This window comes from Globicephala melas, chromosome 20 (assembly GCF_963455315.2).
Source record: "Globicephala melas chromosome 20, mGloMel1.2, whole genome shotgun sequence".
Lineage (NCBI taxonomy): Eukaryota > Metazoa > Chordata > Mammalia > Artiodactyla > Delphinidae > Globicephala > Globicephala melas.
Genome location: NC_083333.1, coordinates 5877710 through 5892815, shown reverse-complemented (window position 1 = coordinate 5892815; position 15106 = coordinate 5877710). Strand labels below are relative to the sequence as shown.

The window sequence follows — 15106 nt, the reverse complement described above, 5'->3', positions numbered from 1 at the left end:
TGACCAGGGAAAGAAATAAGGAATTCCCATGGTACGTTTTTGTTTTGTTTTGTTTTGTTTTTTTGCGGTACGTGGGCTTCTCACTGCTGTGGCCTCTCCCGTTGCGGAGCACAGGCTCCGGACGCGCAGGCTCAGCGGCCATGGCTCACGGACCCAGCCGCTCCGCGGCATGTGGGATTTTCCCGGACCGGGGCACAAATCCGTGTCCCCTGCATCGGCAGGTGGACTCTCAACCACTGCGCAACCAGGGAAGCCCCCCATGGTACGTTTAACCACAATATTTTCTATGCAAAGATATGTATTTGAGTGTATTCTGGGAGCTGCCTGGCAAGATAACATCCTTTTAATTTTGACAAGTATATAACAAGGATAAAGATACATCCTTTGACATGCTGAGACTAAAATAACAGTTCCTCTTCCCACTTCTTACACACACACACACACACACACACACACACACACACATGTATTTACAAAGGGTGATTTAGAAATGTTAGGATTAATAGTGACTGATCACTGAATAAATAAGTACATTGCATTGCATTTGATATCGCAACAAGCAACTGCAATGTTTTCAGTATATATCATAAACTGGGATGAACAGACTTAAACAAACAAAACACATTTCCCTCTACCATACATTGAAAAGTGATAACAAATTGAAAGTATAAGAACAGAAAAGACCATAAACTCTTGATTGATATGTTTTCTAGAGAGGCAATAAATTACATGTTGGAATATATGTGTGAAGATTTGTAGGTGCAAATATGGCCATAAACTGATTAAAGTGAACACCTAATTAAATTTATAGCAAATTACCTAGATCGTGATTCTGTTTGGCATGTTTAAAACGCAAGAGTTCATTTATAAACCTGGCTCAAGTGAGTATGGTAAAGGCAAAGTGTATTTATGGGGTGATGGTGAAGGGTGGGAGTGAGGAGGAAGTAAAATCAAGAAACTGGTGGTACATACAGTGGAATACTCAGCCATAAAAAGAAACGAAATTGAGTTATTTGTAGTGAGGTGGATGGACCTAGAGTCTGTCATACAGAGTAAAGTAAGTCAGAAAGAGAAAAACAAATACCATATGCTAACACATATATATATAGACTCTAAAAAAAATGGTTCTGATGAACCTAGTGGCAGGACAGGAATAAACACGCAGACGTAGAGAATGGACTTGAGGACACGGGGCGGGGAGGGGAAGCTGGGACGAAGTGAGAGAGTAGCATTGTCATATATACACTACCAAATGTAAAACAGATAGCTAGTGGGAAGCAGCTGCATAGGACAGGGAGATCAGCTCTGTGTTTTGTGACCACCTAGAGGGGTGGGATAGGGAGGGTGGGAGGGAGGTTCAAAAGGGAGGGGATATGGGGATATATGCATATGTATAGCTGATTCACTTTGTTATACAGCAGAAACTAACACAACATTGTAAAGCAATTATACTCCAAGAAAGATGTAAAAAGAAAAAAATGTTGACAAATGCAAAAAAAAAAAAAAGAAAGAAAGAAACTGGTGGTAGGGGGCAGGTAGGGAGGGACTTGCCAAGAAACTTTTTAAAAGTTAGTGAAGCTGTGAAAACAGTACTAAGTTTATAATAAAGGCAAAATAAATGCTGAAAAGTTTGGTTCTTAATGTGTATGTATTATATAATTACTAATAAGAAGGAATAGTAAATAATACTTATAATTGGTTTAAAAGACAGAAAAACACTTTGGAGAAAAGTAAGCAACTACAAGTTATAACTACCATCTATATAGCAATTTATAGTTTAGAAAATGCTTTAAAAATTATTGTTGGGACTTCCCTGGTGGCACAGTGGCTAAGAATCCGCCTGCCAATGCAGGGGACATGGGTTTGAGCCCTGGTCCGGGAAGATCCCACACGCAGCGGAGCAACTAAGCCCGTGCGCCACAACTACTGAGCCTACGCTCTAGAGCCTGCGAACCACAACTACTGAGCCCACGTGCCACAACTACTGAAGTCCGCGCGCCTAGAGCCCGTGCTCAGCAACAAGAGAAGCCACCACAATGAAAAGCCCGCCTGTCGCAACGAAGAGTAACCCCCACTCACCGCAGCTAGAGAAAGCCCGCACGTAGCGATGAAGACCCAATGCAGCCAAAAATAAATAAATAAAATAAATAAATTTATTTTAAAAAATTATTATTATAGTTCAGCCTAGCACATACTAAACACTCAATAGTTGTAAACCAAATTGAAAAGAATTTCAATTAACTAAAATATAAGTTGAAATTGTTAAATTTTAAATATTGTGAAAATTTTCTGTCATACAGGATTTCACTAAGTATCTAAAATTAGAAGAACTGTAGTGAAAGGGATGAATGTCTTGCCCAGTTATTTGTTGCCTTTTGATCATATAAATTTTCAACCTGCATAATTATGTGGGATTTGGGTTAAGGATTGGGCTGGAAGTCAAATAGAATAAATGTGTTGTCAAGTACAGAGGTAAAAAGAAGAAATAGAAAAACAGCAGGCAGGTTGAATCACTAGGGTTCTTCATTTTATTTTTGTATTAATGGGTTGTCTGCTATGTGTCAGTCAGCTCTCTTAGCTAAATTTTCTCTTTAAGCACAAGATGAATGGTTATAAACTTGCCTCTAAGTATCAATAGAAGATGACGGGAATATATTGTAAACTATTTCCCAAACCGCATTTAAAATATCCCTGGGATTATATCTTTAAAAGGCAAAATCTTGAGGAACCCATCCCCAACTAAAATTTAGTAATAGTTTTGCATTCTGTTGTATAGGAGAAAGTCTAGTTCTCTACCTTGGGATTTGACTTTATTTGCTGCTGTTCCTGCCACATTGCTGCAGATGCCTAATGCCAAACTGTCTGGTATACTCTGTGAACTCTGAAAGGAGAAAAGAAACACCAATTAAAAAGTGAAATGCTTTTCATCAAAGTTGCATCAACTCTCCCAATTAAAGAATGCACACAAATCCCTTGTAAAAATCACCAAACATTCCTCCCTAATTTTGCTAGGATTTAATGCTATATATTAGAAGCAAAGCAGTAATCACAGTCTATTTACTGCATTTACAAGATAAAGTTCATTGGCTCAGAATGTCATCACATCTTTCTATTGCTAACGTAGTAAATATGCTAAGAATATTATTCCAGATGTACATGAATCCTTGAATTATATAATACTTTCTAGAAACATAATTTGAGACCACAACACAGTGAAATAGGACATTTGAAATTGCTGCTGGTTTCTTTTACTATTAGAATCACCTTCCACGTTTGTGGTGGAAAGAAAAACGTTTTCACCTTAATTAAAGAAAGTAAAGGTTAGTTTTATGAATAAATGGTGACAAAATAGCTTTTTGTACTCATGCTGATGTACTTTTAAAAGGATGATAACAGAATACTTTAAGACTCACATTAGTCAACTTAATGGTGAATCATATAACTATTTTCACTTGCCTCCCCTTTTCTATAAAATATTTTTCCTCATTGAAATCTTCTATTTATTTAAACACAAAGTTACTTAAACGATTAACATGGAGATTACATTTTCAGAATGATAGCGAAGTTCCCCTAAAAACTGGTGGTTATTGTACTCAGGGTAACAGTTCTGATTTTAGAAAGTAAACTTTACTTATAATTCATAATAGCTCTTCACAAATAATTTACCTGTCAATGGAAGTTTTCTGCAACTGACTCAAATGAGTCAGCTTAATGATCAACATGGGTTTACTTTTTCCCATTTGCCATTTTATCTTTTTGAATACCCACATCTTTTCCTTTTTTTTCTTTGTGAGAAAATTAATTTCTCCAGTTTACTCTCAAGCATTAACATCTGATTACTCATGAAAACTCTACCTTCATAGGCTCTTTTACTTTGGTTGCTTCCTGGTTCCTTTCTTTGTCTTCTTTTCCATTTTCCTGAAGTGGAAATAGTGTTAGTAAATGGTATCCAACAGGAGCCGGAAATAAAACTAACATTTCATACTCTAGTGTAGCAAGCTTTTTATGTAAAAAAATTCACATAATGAGTAAACATCATACCAAATAAAATCACATAAAGTAGTTGTATTAGCAAACTCAAACAGTATTAGACTTGTTAGGTATAAAGAATACAAAGCAACTGGAAGCAGGCCACTGTGACTCAACTATTAGTTGACCCCATTTTTGTCAAAACTTCATGCAGAAAAGTTCAACTAAAAAGAGAAATAATTCAATGACAGAATATGATATTGCATCTCCATTTTCCCAAAAATGTTGAATCTCAAATCTTCTCATGGCTAAATGGTTAGAAACCTATGTAGACCAGGTACCTGAGCAGGTTTGGGTTCCTCTTGAGATGTCGACTCACTCATCTGGACCACTAAAAGATATCACCAAATGGTAAGGAAAAGTATTACCAGACCACTATTTATAACAAAAAGAGAGAAAGAAAATATTAACAAACAGAAATACTCTGGAAGATCAAAATCTCCCCCCACCCAACCTCATCCCACCATTCTACTGAATGATAATAAGTTCTCAGCTGCTAAACTTCTGACTGTACTACTGTTATTACTGTGGTTACTGATCAAAGCTCGATTAGTGCTAGGCCAGGGTTCAGGGAGACAGGAAAAGTCACCACAGTAATCATCACCATTAGTGTTTAAAAAAACAGCAACAGTAATGCAACTGAATTTTTAAAACATTATCATCATCCTCATTAGTTTTTGAAATTACAAAGTGAGGTGAAATGAAACTTTGATTGCTATTTAATTCATGTGAGAAAGTCAGACATTAGAATAATCACCTTGCTAAAAAGTATTTTTGGAGGGGGGAGTTCTGAGAGGAATGAGATTTATCTGGTTTATTTATTTATGCTAAGGAATAAAAATGGATAATTACCACATCCCCTACTTCAATTGCAAATGACTATAGATTCAGTCACAGATGATCAAAATCACTGTTGTGTCAAAAATCATGTAAGACTTTGTGTATATTTAAGACTTTGTGTATATTTAAGCTAGGTTCTATGTAAAAAGTAATGCATTTTATATACATGGCCTCTGCTGCTAGGGCAGTTACAATCTAGGGACTTCTTAATTTGAAATGGTATTATTTATAATGTGCTAGAGTATTCACTTTTCTTTTTATCAACATATGTTCTGCTTGAATGAACCAAAAGTACGGCCTTTGGAGACAACAGCTTCCAACACAAAAATGCCTGCCTCAAAACCTTTTTGAAGCAATTCATAAATAATAAATAATACACAATAGATTTCTTTGATAGGTCCCAATTGTACATTTTCACAGACTGCTGTTTTTGCTTCTGGTGTCCATCTCCTGAAATTGCTAAAAAGCTTCCTCCCATTTCTTTTAAGATCTACTTATTTTTATTTATTTATTTAGGCTGTGCCGGGTCTTAGTTGCAGCACATGGGATCTTTGCTGCGGCACGTGGGATCTTCATTGCAGCCCGCAGACTCTTAGTTGCGGCAGGCATGCGGGATCTAGTTCCCCCACCAGGGATCGAACCCAGGCCCCCTGCACTGGGAGCGCAGAGTCTTACCCACTGGACCACCAGGGAAGTCCCCCCATTTCTTTTAAAATTTGTTTTGTTTGGATGCACCCAGATAAATTCAACTCAGTAAACCTTTACTGGGTGCCTTCTATATGCAGGCAGACTTTGGGGTTAAAAAGATGGATAGGATCTGCTTTTGTAGAGTTCCTAGTTTAGTGAGAGGAAAAAGGGATAAACAGATGCAATTCCATCTGTACGTGCAAAAGCAGAGGTACAGGGGCTTCCCTGGTGGCGCAGTAGTTGAGAGTCCGCCTGCCGATGCAGGCGACACGGGTTCGGGCCCTGGTCCGGGAGGATACCACATGCCGCGGAGCGGCTGGGCCCGTGCGCCACAACTACTGAGCCTGCGCTCTAGAGCCCGTGAGCCACAAATACTGAAGCCCGTGTGCCACAACTACTGAAGCCCGCGTGCCTAGAGCCTGTGCTCCGCAGCAAGAGAGGCCACCACAATGAGAAGCCTGTTCCCTGCAACGGGGAGTGGCCCTCGCTCGCTGCAACTGGGGAGAGCCTGCGTGCAGCAGCAAAGACCCAATGCAGCCAAAAATTAAATAAATGAATAAAAAAAAAAAGCAGAGGTACATACAAAATATTAAGGAACACAGAGGAATGGCAATTAATTTTCTCAGGGAGGTCAGGGAAGATTTCACAGAAAAATAGATTTCCAAGCTAGATTTTAAGTGACTAATAAGACTTTGTGTGTGTGTAAAGGAGGGGGGAAAGAGTATTTGAGGCAGAAGGAACATTATACGCTGGAGTATAAAAGTTCAAAAAGTGTTTGAAGCATTCATAGCAGAGCATAGTTATATAATAGAAAGTGGCAGAAGATGAGGCTAAAAAGGTAACTTTTCACAATAAATCAAGGAGTTTGGATTTTATTTTGTGCTTTTTAAGCATAGGACAAGATGCGATGAAATCGGTGTTTTTAAAAAGTTGACTCTGCCGGCAAAGACTGGAAGTGTGAAAGAGTGGGGAAAGATAGAATGAAGGTAAATTTTGTACCTTAAATATTGCACCTGAGATGAATGCCCCTGACTGTAGTCTACTTCCCTACTCCCTTACCATTGTTTCCACCCAAATAAACTTGCACTCAACTCCTTGGACCAGGGTCTGTTCTGAGGGAACCCAAACTATTTACAACAGATAGAATGATCAGGACTGGGGGCATAATTAGATCTAAGGAGTGAAAGAGGAGTAGTTAAGGCTCACTGAGCGTTTTTTAATATTTAGAAGGCTGAATGGATGATGATGCCATTAAGTGAAATAAGGAAAGGAGAGAAAAACAGGTTTGAAGAATGATATGAGTTTGAGTTTGAAGGTATTACATTTAAGACACCTGCTTGATAGCATTTTAAAAAATATTTATTTGGCTGCATTGGGTCTTAGTTGCGGCATGCAGGATCTTTAGTTGCGGCATTCGAACTCTTAGTTGTGGCATGAGAGATCTAGTTCCCTGACCAGGGATCGAACCCAGGACCCCTGCATTGGGAGCATGGAGTCTTAGCCACTGGACCACCAGGGAAATTCCAATAGCATCTTCATTAGTAAGACTGTCAGTCACATGTGAAAGAGTAGCCAATTATCCTCGAGGAAGGAGTTTCTCAGTATGAGAGAAATCATACATCATTCTGATTTCTCAGACTCATAGAGGATAAGAAATGTCATTTACCTGGATTTCTTGTGAGTCTTGAACCCCTGGGTATTGATAGAAAGATACATTTGTAGGAGGATGCTAGTGGGGCTCACCCAATAATAGCTAAGAGAAGGGAAAAAAAGGCTGAAAATAAACCCTTGTTGATGAACACTTAAAAGTAGGGCTAAGAAAGAAGAGCCAGTGAAAGATACTGATAACTGCTGAGAATGGCAGGAGACTACTGCAGCTGTGCACCTGCACACTGCTGGCCTGACTCCCACTACCAGCCGCTACAGCCGTGCACATGCCCACAGCAAGCCCCTATGGCCCCACAAGTGTACAACAACAGCCAAGGTCCCCATAGCTGCTGGAGGGCCTGGATTCAATGTGGACACCTGTCACTGGCTTGCATGGCTCTGCTTACCTGCAGTTAACCTTAAAGTTGTGTACCTGCAAGACACCAGCCTCAACTCCCGTCACTGGCCACCACTGCCCAGCATGTGCCTTCAGCTAGCCCCATTGTCACTCAAGGACACACTGACAGCCAGGGCCACTGCAGCTGCTTGTGCACCCCCAATTGGCCCCAGCCCCTGCCACTGTGCCTCTGCAGCCAGTCCCCACAACTAGCCCTGCAGCCAAGCCTGTGCATACCACTGGCTCTGGACACCACCACTGCCTGGCCTGATCCCTAGCCACTGGACTGGAGGTACTGTTAAAGACTCCAACAGTCCTTGAAGCCACTGTGGACTGCCTACAGCTCTCACCAAAGATTATGCGGTTGTTGACGTCATGAACCCCACTGCTAAACCAACAAGACATCACGCCCCTCCCCATCATTCGGAGATGTTACATGCCCTCACACTTTGCACTCCGCACCACTAGACCCAGGGTCACAGCATGTTCCAGCATGTGCCTGCCCGCAGATGAAAGTCTTTCCATACCAAAGTCAGTCCATAAAGTCTGAAAGAGGTAACTGCTTCTTCAAATGCACAGACACCTACAAAAACTACAGGGATCACAAAACATCGGAGAAACATGACACTACCAAAGGAACACAGTAAACTTCCAGTAATGGGAAGTGGAGATTCACAAATTGCTTGATAAAGAATTCAAAATAACTGTTCTAAAGATGCTCAGAGAGCTACAAGAGAACACAGGTAAACAATTTAATGAAATAAGGGAAATGATACAAGAATGAAATGATAAGTTCCACAAAGAGAAAACAAAAAAAGAGAACCAAACAGAAATTTTGGAGCTGAAGAATACAATGACTGAAATGAATAATTCAGTAGACAAGACTAAACCAAGCAGAAGAAAGAATCGGTAAGCTCAAACACAGATCATTTGAAAATATTCAGCTGGTGGAGAAAAAAAGAAAAAACTGAAGGGGAATGAAGAAAGCCTATGGGACTTATGGGACACCATTAAGAGAAACAATCTATACAATATGAGAGTCTAAGGAAGGGGAGAAAGGGGCAGAAAACTTTTTGAAAAATAATGTCTGACCTATACCACCAGCCTGCCATAAAAATACAGTGGTGTAAGTTTGACCTCTCCAATTAACTGCTGTTGTCTCAACTTCTCCAAGTGATTAGAAAATCTCATACTTCCATCTTCAAGTCTCCTTCCTGGTCCATTAACTTTCTTCTTATTATATACTAAATGTTTGTATGTGCAACCTCCACCATGTCCCCACAAATTAATATGTAGAATCCTTAACAGCCCCCCCCGCCAAATAATGTCTGAGAACTTCACAAATCTGAAGAGAGATTTGGACATCCAAGTTCATGAAGCTCATAGGTCTGCAAACAAATTCAACTCAAAGAGATCTTCTCCAAGACACATTGTAATAAAACTGTCAAAATCAAAGACAAAGAGAAAATCTTGAAAGAAGCAATAGAAAAGAAGTTTGCCACTTACAAAGGAACCCCATAAGACTATCACAGGATTTCTCAGCAGAAACCTTACAGGCCAGGAGAGAGTAGGATGACATATTCAAAGTGCTGAAAGAAAAAAAAAAAACCCCAAAAACCTGTCAACCAAGAATATTCTATCTGGCAAAGTTATCCTCAGAAATGAAAGAGAGAGGGACTTCCCTGGTGGTCCAGTGGTTAGGACTTTGCCTTCCAATGCAGGGGGGTGCGGGTTTGATCTCTGGTCGGGGAGCTAAGATCCCACATGTCTCGTGGCCAAAAAACCAAAACATAAACAGAAGGAATATTGTAACAAATTCAATAAAGACTTTAAAAAAAGTGGTCCACATCAAAAAAATCTTTTAAAAATTTAAATAAATAAATAAAAAGAAATGAAAGAGAGAGAAAATCTTTCCCAGAAAAATAAAAGCTGAGGGGAGCTCACCCCCACCAGAATTGTCTTACAAGAAATGCTAAAAGGTGTTCTTCAAGCTGAAATGAAAGGACACTAATTAGTAACATGAAAACACACTGGTAAGTATAACTATACAGTCAGATTCGGAATATTCCAATACTGTAATATGGTGGTGTGTTAATCACTTACCTCTAGAATAAAGGTTAAAGGACACAAGTATTAAAAATAACTATAGCTTTGCAAACAATAATTTGCTATTGGATATCCAATATAAAAAGATGTAAACTGTGGCGTCAAAAATATAAGATGGGGGGAGGATATAGAAAGGTAGAGTTTCTGTATGTGATCGAAATTAAGTTGTCATCAGTTTAAAATAAACCATTGTATCTATAAGGTGTTTTATGTAAGCCTCATGGTAACCACAAAGCAATAACCTATAGTAGATGCACAAAAGATAAAGAGAATGGAATCAAAGCATACCACTGCAGAAAATCATCAATTCACAAAGGAAGGCAGTAAGACAGGAAGAAAGAAACAAAAGAATTACAAAACAGCCAGAAAACAATAAGATGACATTTAATTAGATGTTGATTAATAAAAGTTCTCACCTATCAATAAAATGGATTAAATTCTCCATCTAAATGCATAGAGTGGCTGGATGGATAAAAAACCAAGACCCAACTATATGCTGCTTATAAGAGACTCACATCAGCTTTAAGGATACACATAGGCTCAAAGTGAAGGGATGGAAAAAGATATTCCAGGCAAGTGAAAACCGAAAGAGAGCAGAGATAGCTATACTTACATCAGACAAAATAGACTTTAAGCCAAAAACTATAATAAGAGACAAAGGAAGTCATCATTTAATGATAAAAGAGTCAATTAATCAAGAATTATGGGTTGCAGAATTACAATATTAATTGAATTCAAATTCCAGCCAAGTTATTCATGTCAAAATTGAGGGATTGATTGGGAAGGAGTACCCTGAAATTTGGAATGGGGACATTTAGTTGGACTAGGAGACTGATAATCTCAAACTTCTGAGTCACTTTGAGCCTTTTTTGACAGTGAAAGCAGTTTGTCCTCTTGTATTTGTGAAGAATATCCTCTTAATTGAAAATTTTGTAATAATATCATCTGGGGCAACTGCCTTGCAAGAGGATGCCCATTTTCCTCAAGACTCACCACAACCACCTCTTACTTATAGTAGATTCGTTAACTCAAATCAGGTCTTTTTATTTTCTCATTAAACTTTGTTTCAATGGGTCTCAAAATTCTGTGACAGATTTTTGGTCAAGTTGTTTCCATAAAAAAGTACTGATTTTAGGGCTTCCCAGGTGGCGCAGTGGTTGAGGGTCTGCCTGCCGACGCAGGGGACACGGGTTCGTGCCCCGGTCCGGGAAGATCCCACATGCCGCGAAGCGGCTGGGCCCATGAGCCATGGCCGCTGAGCCTGCGCGTCCAGAGCCTGTGCTCCGAGATGGGAGAGGCCACAACAGTGAGAGGCCCGCGTACCACAAAAAAAAAGTACTGATTTTAAAAGCTAACTTAAAACTGCCACACATACCACATATCCCAGCAATCCCACTCCTGGGCATATACCTGGAGGAAATAATAATTCAAAAAGATACATGCACCCCAGTGTTTATTGCAGCACTATTTACGATAGCCAGGATGAGGAAGCAACTAAATGTCCATCAACAGAGGAATGGATAAAGAAGATGTGCTACATATATACAATGGAATATTACTCAGCTATAAAAAAGAACAAAGTAATGCCATTTGCAGCAACATGGATGGACCTAGAGATTGTCATACTGAGTGGAGTAAGTCAGACACAGAAAGACAAATATCATATGATATCACTTATATGTGGAATCTAAAAAAAAGCGTACAAATGAACTTGTTTACAAAACAGAAGTAGAGTCACAGATGTAGAAAACAAACTTATGGTTACCAGGGAATGGGGATGGGGAGGGATAAATTGGGAGATTGGGATTGACATATACACACTACTATTTATAAAACTGATAACTAATAAGAACCTGCTGTATAGCACAGAGAACTCCACTCAATATTCTGTAATGGCCTACATGGGAAAAGAATCTAAAAAAAAAGAGTGGATATAGGTATATGTATAACTGATTCACTGTGCTGTACACCTGAAACTAACACAACATTGTAAATGAACTATACTCCAATAAAAATTAAAAAATGAAAAATAAAATCAAATAAAGGAAAAACTGCCACACATAAAACAAATGGTTGACGAAATATTCTCCTTTCCTTCTGAAGGTTTTGTGATGCAGTCTTTTACTATTAAATGGCCAACTGAAGTGAACAGTCCTAAGACCGTTCTTCCACCACTGATTAAGACTGGGGTGGCAGGTATTGGAGATAACATTCATGTAGCCTTCTGAACTTTCTGGGCAGACTTGATAACCTTGCCAGCTGCAGCTGCCTTCTTGCCCACTTTTTTTTTTTTTTGTCCACTACTTTGATGACACCCACAGCAATTGTCTGTCTCATGTCGCGAATAGCAAAATGACCCAGAGGAGGATAGTCAGAGAGGCTCTCAACACACACGGGCTTGCCAGGAACTATATCAATGATGGCAGCATCACTGGATTTCAAGAATTTGGGCCCACCTTCCAGCTTTTTCCGGGAACGATGATCAATCTTCTTCAGCTCAGACAACTTGCAAGCAATGTGAGCTGTGTGACAATCCAGCACAGGTGCATATTCAGCACTGATTTGGCCTGGTTGGTTCAAGATAATCACCTGAGCTGTGAAGCCCACTGATTCCATCAGTGGGTCATTTTTGCTGTCATCAGCCACACTGCCACGACAAACATCTTTGACAGACATGTTCTTGACACTGAAGCCCATACTGACCCCAGGAAGGGCTTCACTCAAAGCTTCATGGTGCATTTCAATAGATTTCACTTCAGTTTTAACGTTGACTGGAGCAAAGGTGACCACCATGCCCGGTTTGAGAACACCAGTCTCCACTCGACCCACAGGGACAATACCAATACCACCAATTTTGTAGACATACTGGAGGGGCTTGTCAGTTGGACATGCTGGTGGCAGGATGCAATCCAGAGCTTCAAGCAGCATGGTTCCACTGGCATTGTCATTTTTATGGGTGACTTTCTATCCCTTGAACCAAAGCAGGTTAGCACTTGGCTCCAGCATGGTGCCACCATTCCACCCAGAAACTGGCACCAATACTACTGTGTTGGGGTGGTAGCCAATTTTCTGAATGTAGATGCTGACTTCCTTAACAATTTCCTCTCAGCTCTTCTGGCTATAGAGTGGCTTAGTGGAATCCATTTTGTTAATGCCAGCAATTAGTTCTTTCACACCCAGAGTATAAGCCAGAAGAGCATACTCACGGGTCTGCCCGTTCTTGGAGATACTGGCTTCAAATTCACCAGTGCCAGCAGCATCAATCAGAACAGCACAATCAGCCTGAGATGCACCTGTAATCATGTCTTTAATAAAGTCTCTGTGTCCTGGGGCATCAATTATGGTCACATAGTACTTGCTGGTCTCGAATTTCCACAGGGAGATATCAATGGTGATAGCATACTCACATTGAGCTTTCAGTTTATCCAAGATCCAGGCATACTTGAAGGAGCCCTTTCCCATCTCAGCAGCCTCCTTCCTGAACTTTTCGATGCTTCTTTTGTCGATCCCACCATATTTATAGATCAGATGGCCAGTAGTGGTAGACTTGCCCCGATCTACATGTCCACGGTGATGTTGATGTGAGGCTTCGCCTTTCCCATTGTGGCTTAAATTTAGCGGTGGTTTTCATGACACCTGTGTCCTGGTGGCAAACCCATTGCGAAAAAAGCTAAAATCAGATATTAAAATGCTCCAGCAGGGCAAATACAAAGTCTAACCAAGTGGAAATAGGTTTTATGGCAAAATATTTTCATTATTTTCTTGTTTAGTGGCAGAAGCCCAGGGAACATACATGAGTATATTATAAGGGAGTTAAAGGAAGGAGCACAAAATATAATACTGGGTTGGCTGGAATTTATTGATATGGGTACCCGTATCAGAAATTAAGGATTTAATGTATTAGCACCTACAGCTGGAAGTGACACTCACTATTTACTTGGTAAGTTCACTGAAACTTGGACTCCATAGTGGCCTATGTTTAATTAAGTGGAGATACTGGAACTTCCTTGGATAATGTAAGAGGAATCCAAAGTCTTAGGGATATGGGAATGTTGGAGTAGATTTATCACATTTTGACTTGCATATCCACTCCCCACAAGTATATTCTCCAAGAGAACTTGGGGGGTGTCCCTTTACTAAAGCACTGAAAAATACATTAGTGAGTGGAAGTACTTATATCCTTGAAAAGCTCTATGTTGGCTTTCTTCTGTAGGCAAGGCATGATGGGATGACCCATTTCAGGCAGCAGAAGCCAGATGTCAGTGTTTATCCACCAAAGACAAGGCAGGCACATTTACCATAAAGAGAAGTAGAGATACAGTGGTAATCAGATTATTTTTGACATTCAGCTAAATGATTATGGTGGTCCCAGGATTAAAATAGATGGGCAGCCTAATAAAGTATTGATCATCTACACATAATATTTAAAAATCTATATATGGTAGCCAAAAATATGACTTTAGTCACCATAGTGGAGAGTTCTGACTTCTCTCACCCAGTTTCCAGAGCTGAGCCTCTTAATTGAAAGGGCAGGCTGGATCCCCTTAAGGAAGGATTCTGCAGCACTACCATAGCATATACTGAAAATCTTCCTCCAAGTCTTCTCCACAAAGACCTTAGGCCATTTCCTAAAATGACTGTGTAATGAGGAAAAAGATTAATATTCAGGTATTTCAGGGACTTCTAAACATTGGCATTAATTGGTGTTAATTTCTGGGGACCCAAATGCATTCCACCAGTTTAAGTGGGGCCTGTATTGGACAGGTGAGAGATGGAGTCTTAACTGGTTTGTGTTTTGCTTTTCTAAATTTATTTATTTATTTATTTTTGGCTGCGCATGGGTTTTCTCTAGTTGTGAGCCGGGGCTACTCTTCCTTGTGGTGCGCAGGCTTCTCGTTGCGGAGCATGGACTCCAGGTGTGCCGGCTTCAGTAGTTGTGGTGCACAGGCTTAGATGCTCCCTGGCATGTGGGATCTTCCTGGACCAGGGATCGAACCCATGTCCCCTGCATTGGCAGGCAGATTCTTAACCACTGCGCCACCAGGGAAGTCCCCTTAACTCAAGTTTGTATCACAGTGGGCAGAGTAGGCCCATAGAACCACTCTGCGGTGATTTCACCAGCTCCTGGATGTATAATTAGAATAGATACCTGGTAACTGGCAGAATTTCCATATTGGTTCTTTGATCCTGGAATAAGGACAATGAAGAGCCAAGCTGAAGCCCTTGGGAACCCCCTCCCACCTCCCCCATACACCAGAAGAGTAAACAAAAATTATTGCTTCCTTGGGATGGCAGAATGGGGGATTATAGAGATTAGTGACACCAATAAAGGTTAAAGGAAGCAGGAGTGATGAAATCTATCTCTCGCCAATTTAATTTACCTGTTAGGCCTGTGAAGAA

The 15106-nt window shown here is 40.1% G+C and overlaps 1 protein-coding gene and 1 pseudogene across 1 annotated transcript in view; both read right to left on the bottom strand.

Annotated features, from left to right (window-relative positions):
- EFCAB5 (EF-hand calcium binding domain 5) overlaps positions 1-15106 on the bottom strand; it is a 114639-nt gene that overhangs the window by 93104 nt on the left and 6429 nt on the right. The window contains exons 2-4 of the mRNA XM_060290160.1: positions 4311-4360; positions 3856-3918; positions 2797-2881 (exon numbers count right to left, since the gene is read on the bottom strand). Coding sequence (XP_060146143.1) covers positions 2797-2881; positions 3856-3918; positions 4311-4360 — 198 coding nt within the window. The remainder of the gene's footprint in view (positions 1-2796; positions 2882-3855; positions 3919-4310; positions 4361-15106) is intronic.
- LOC115856030 (elongation factor 1-alpha 1 pseudogene) lies at positions 11919-13308 on the bottom strand (annotated as a pseudogene).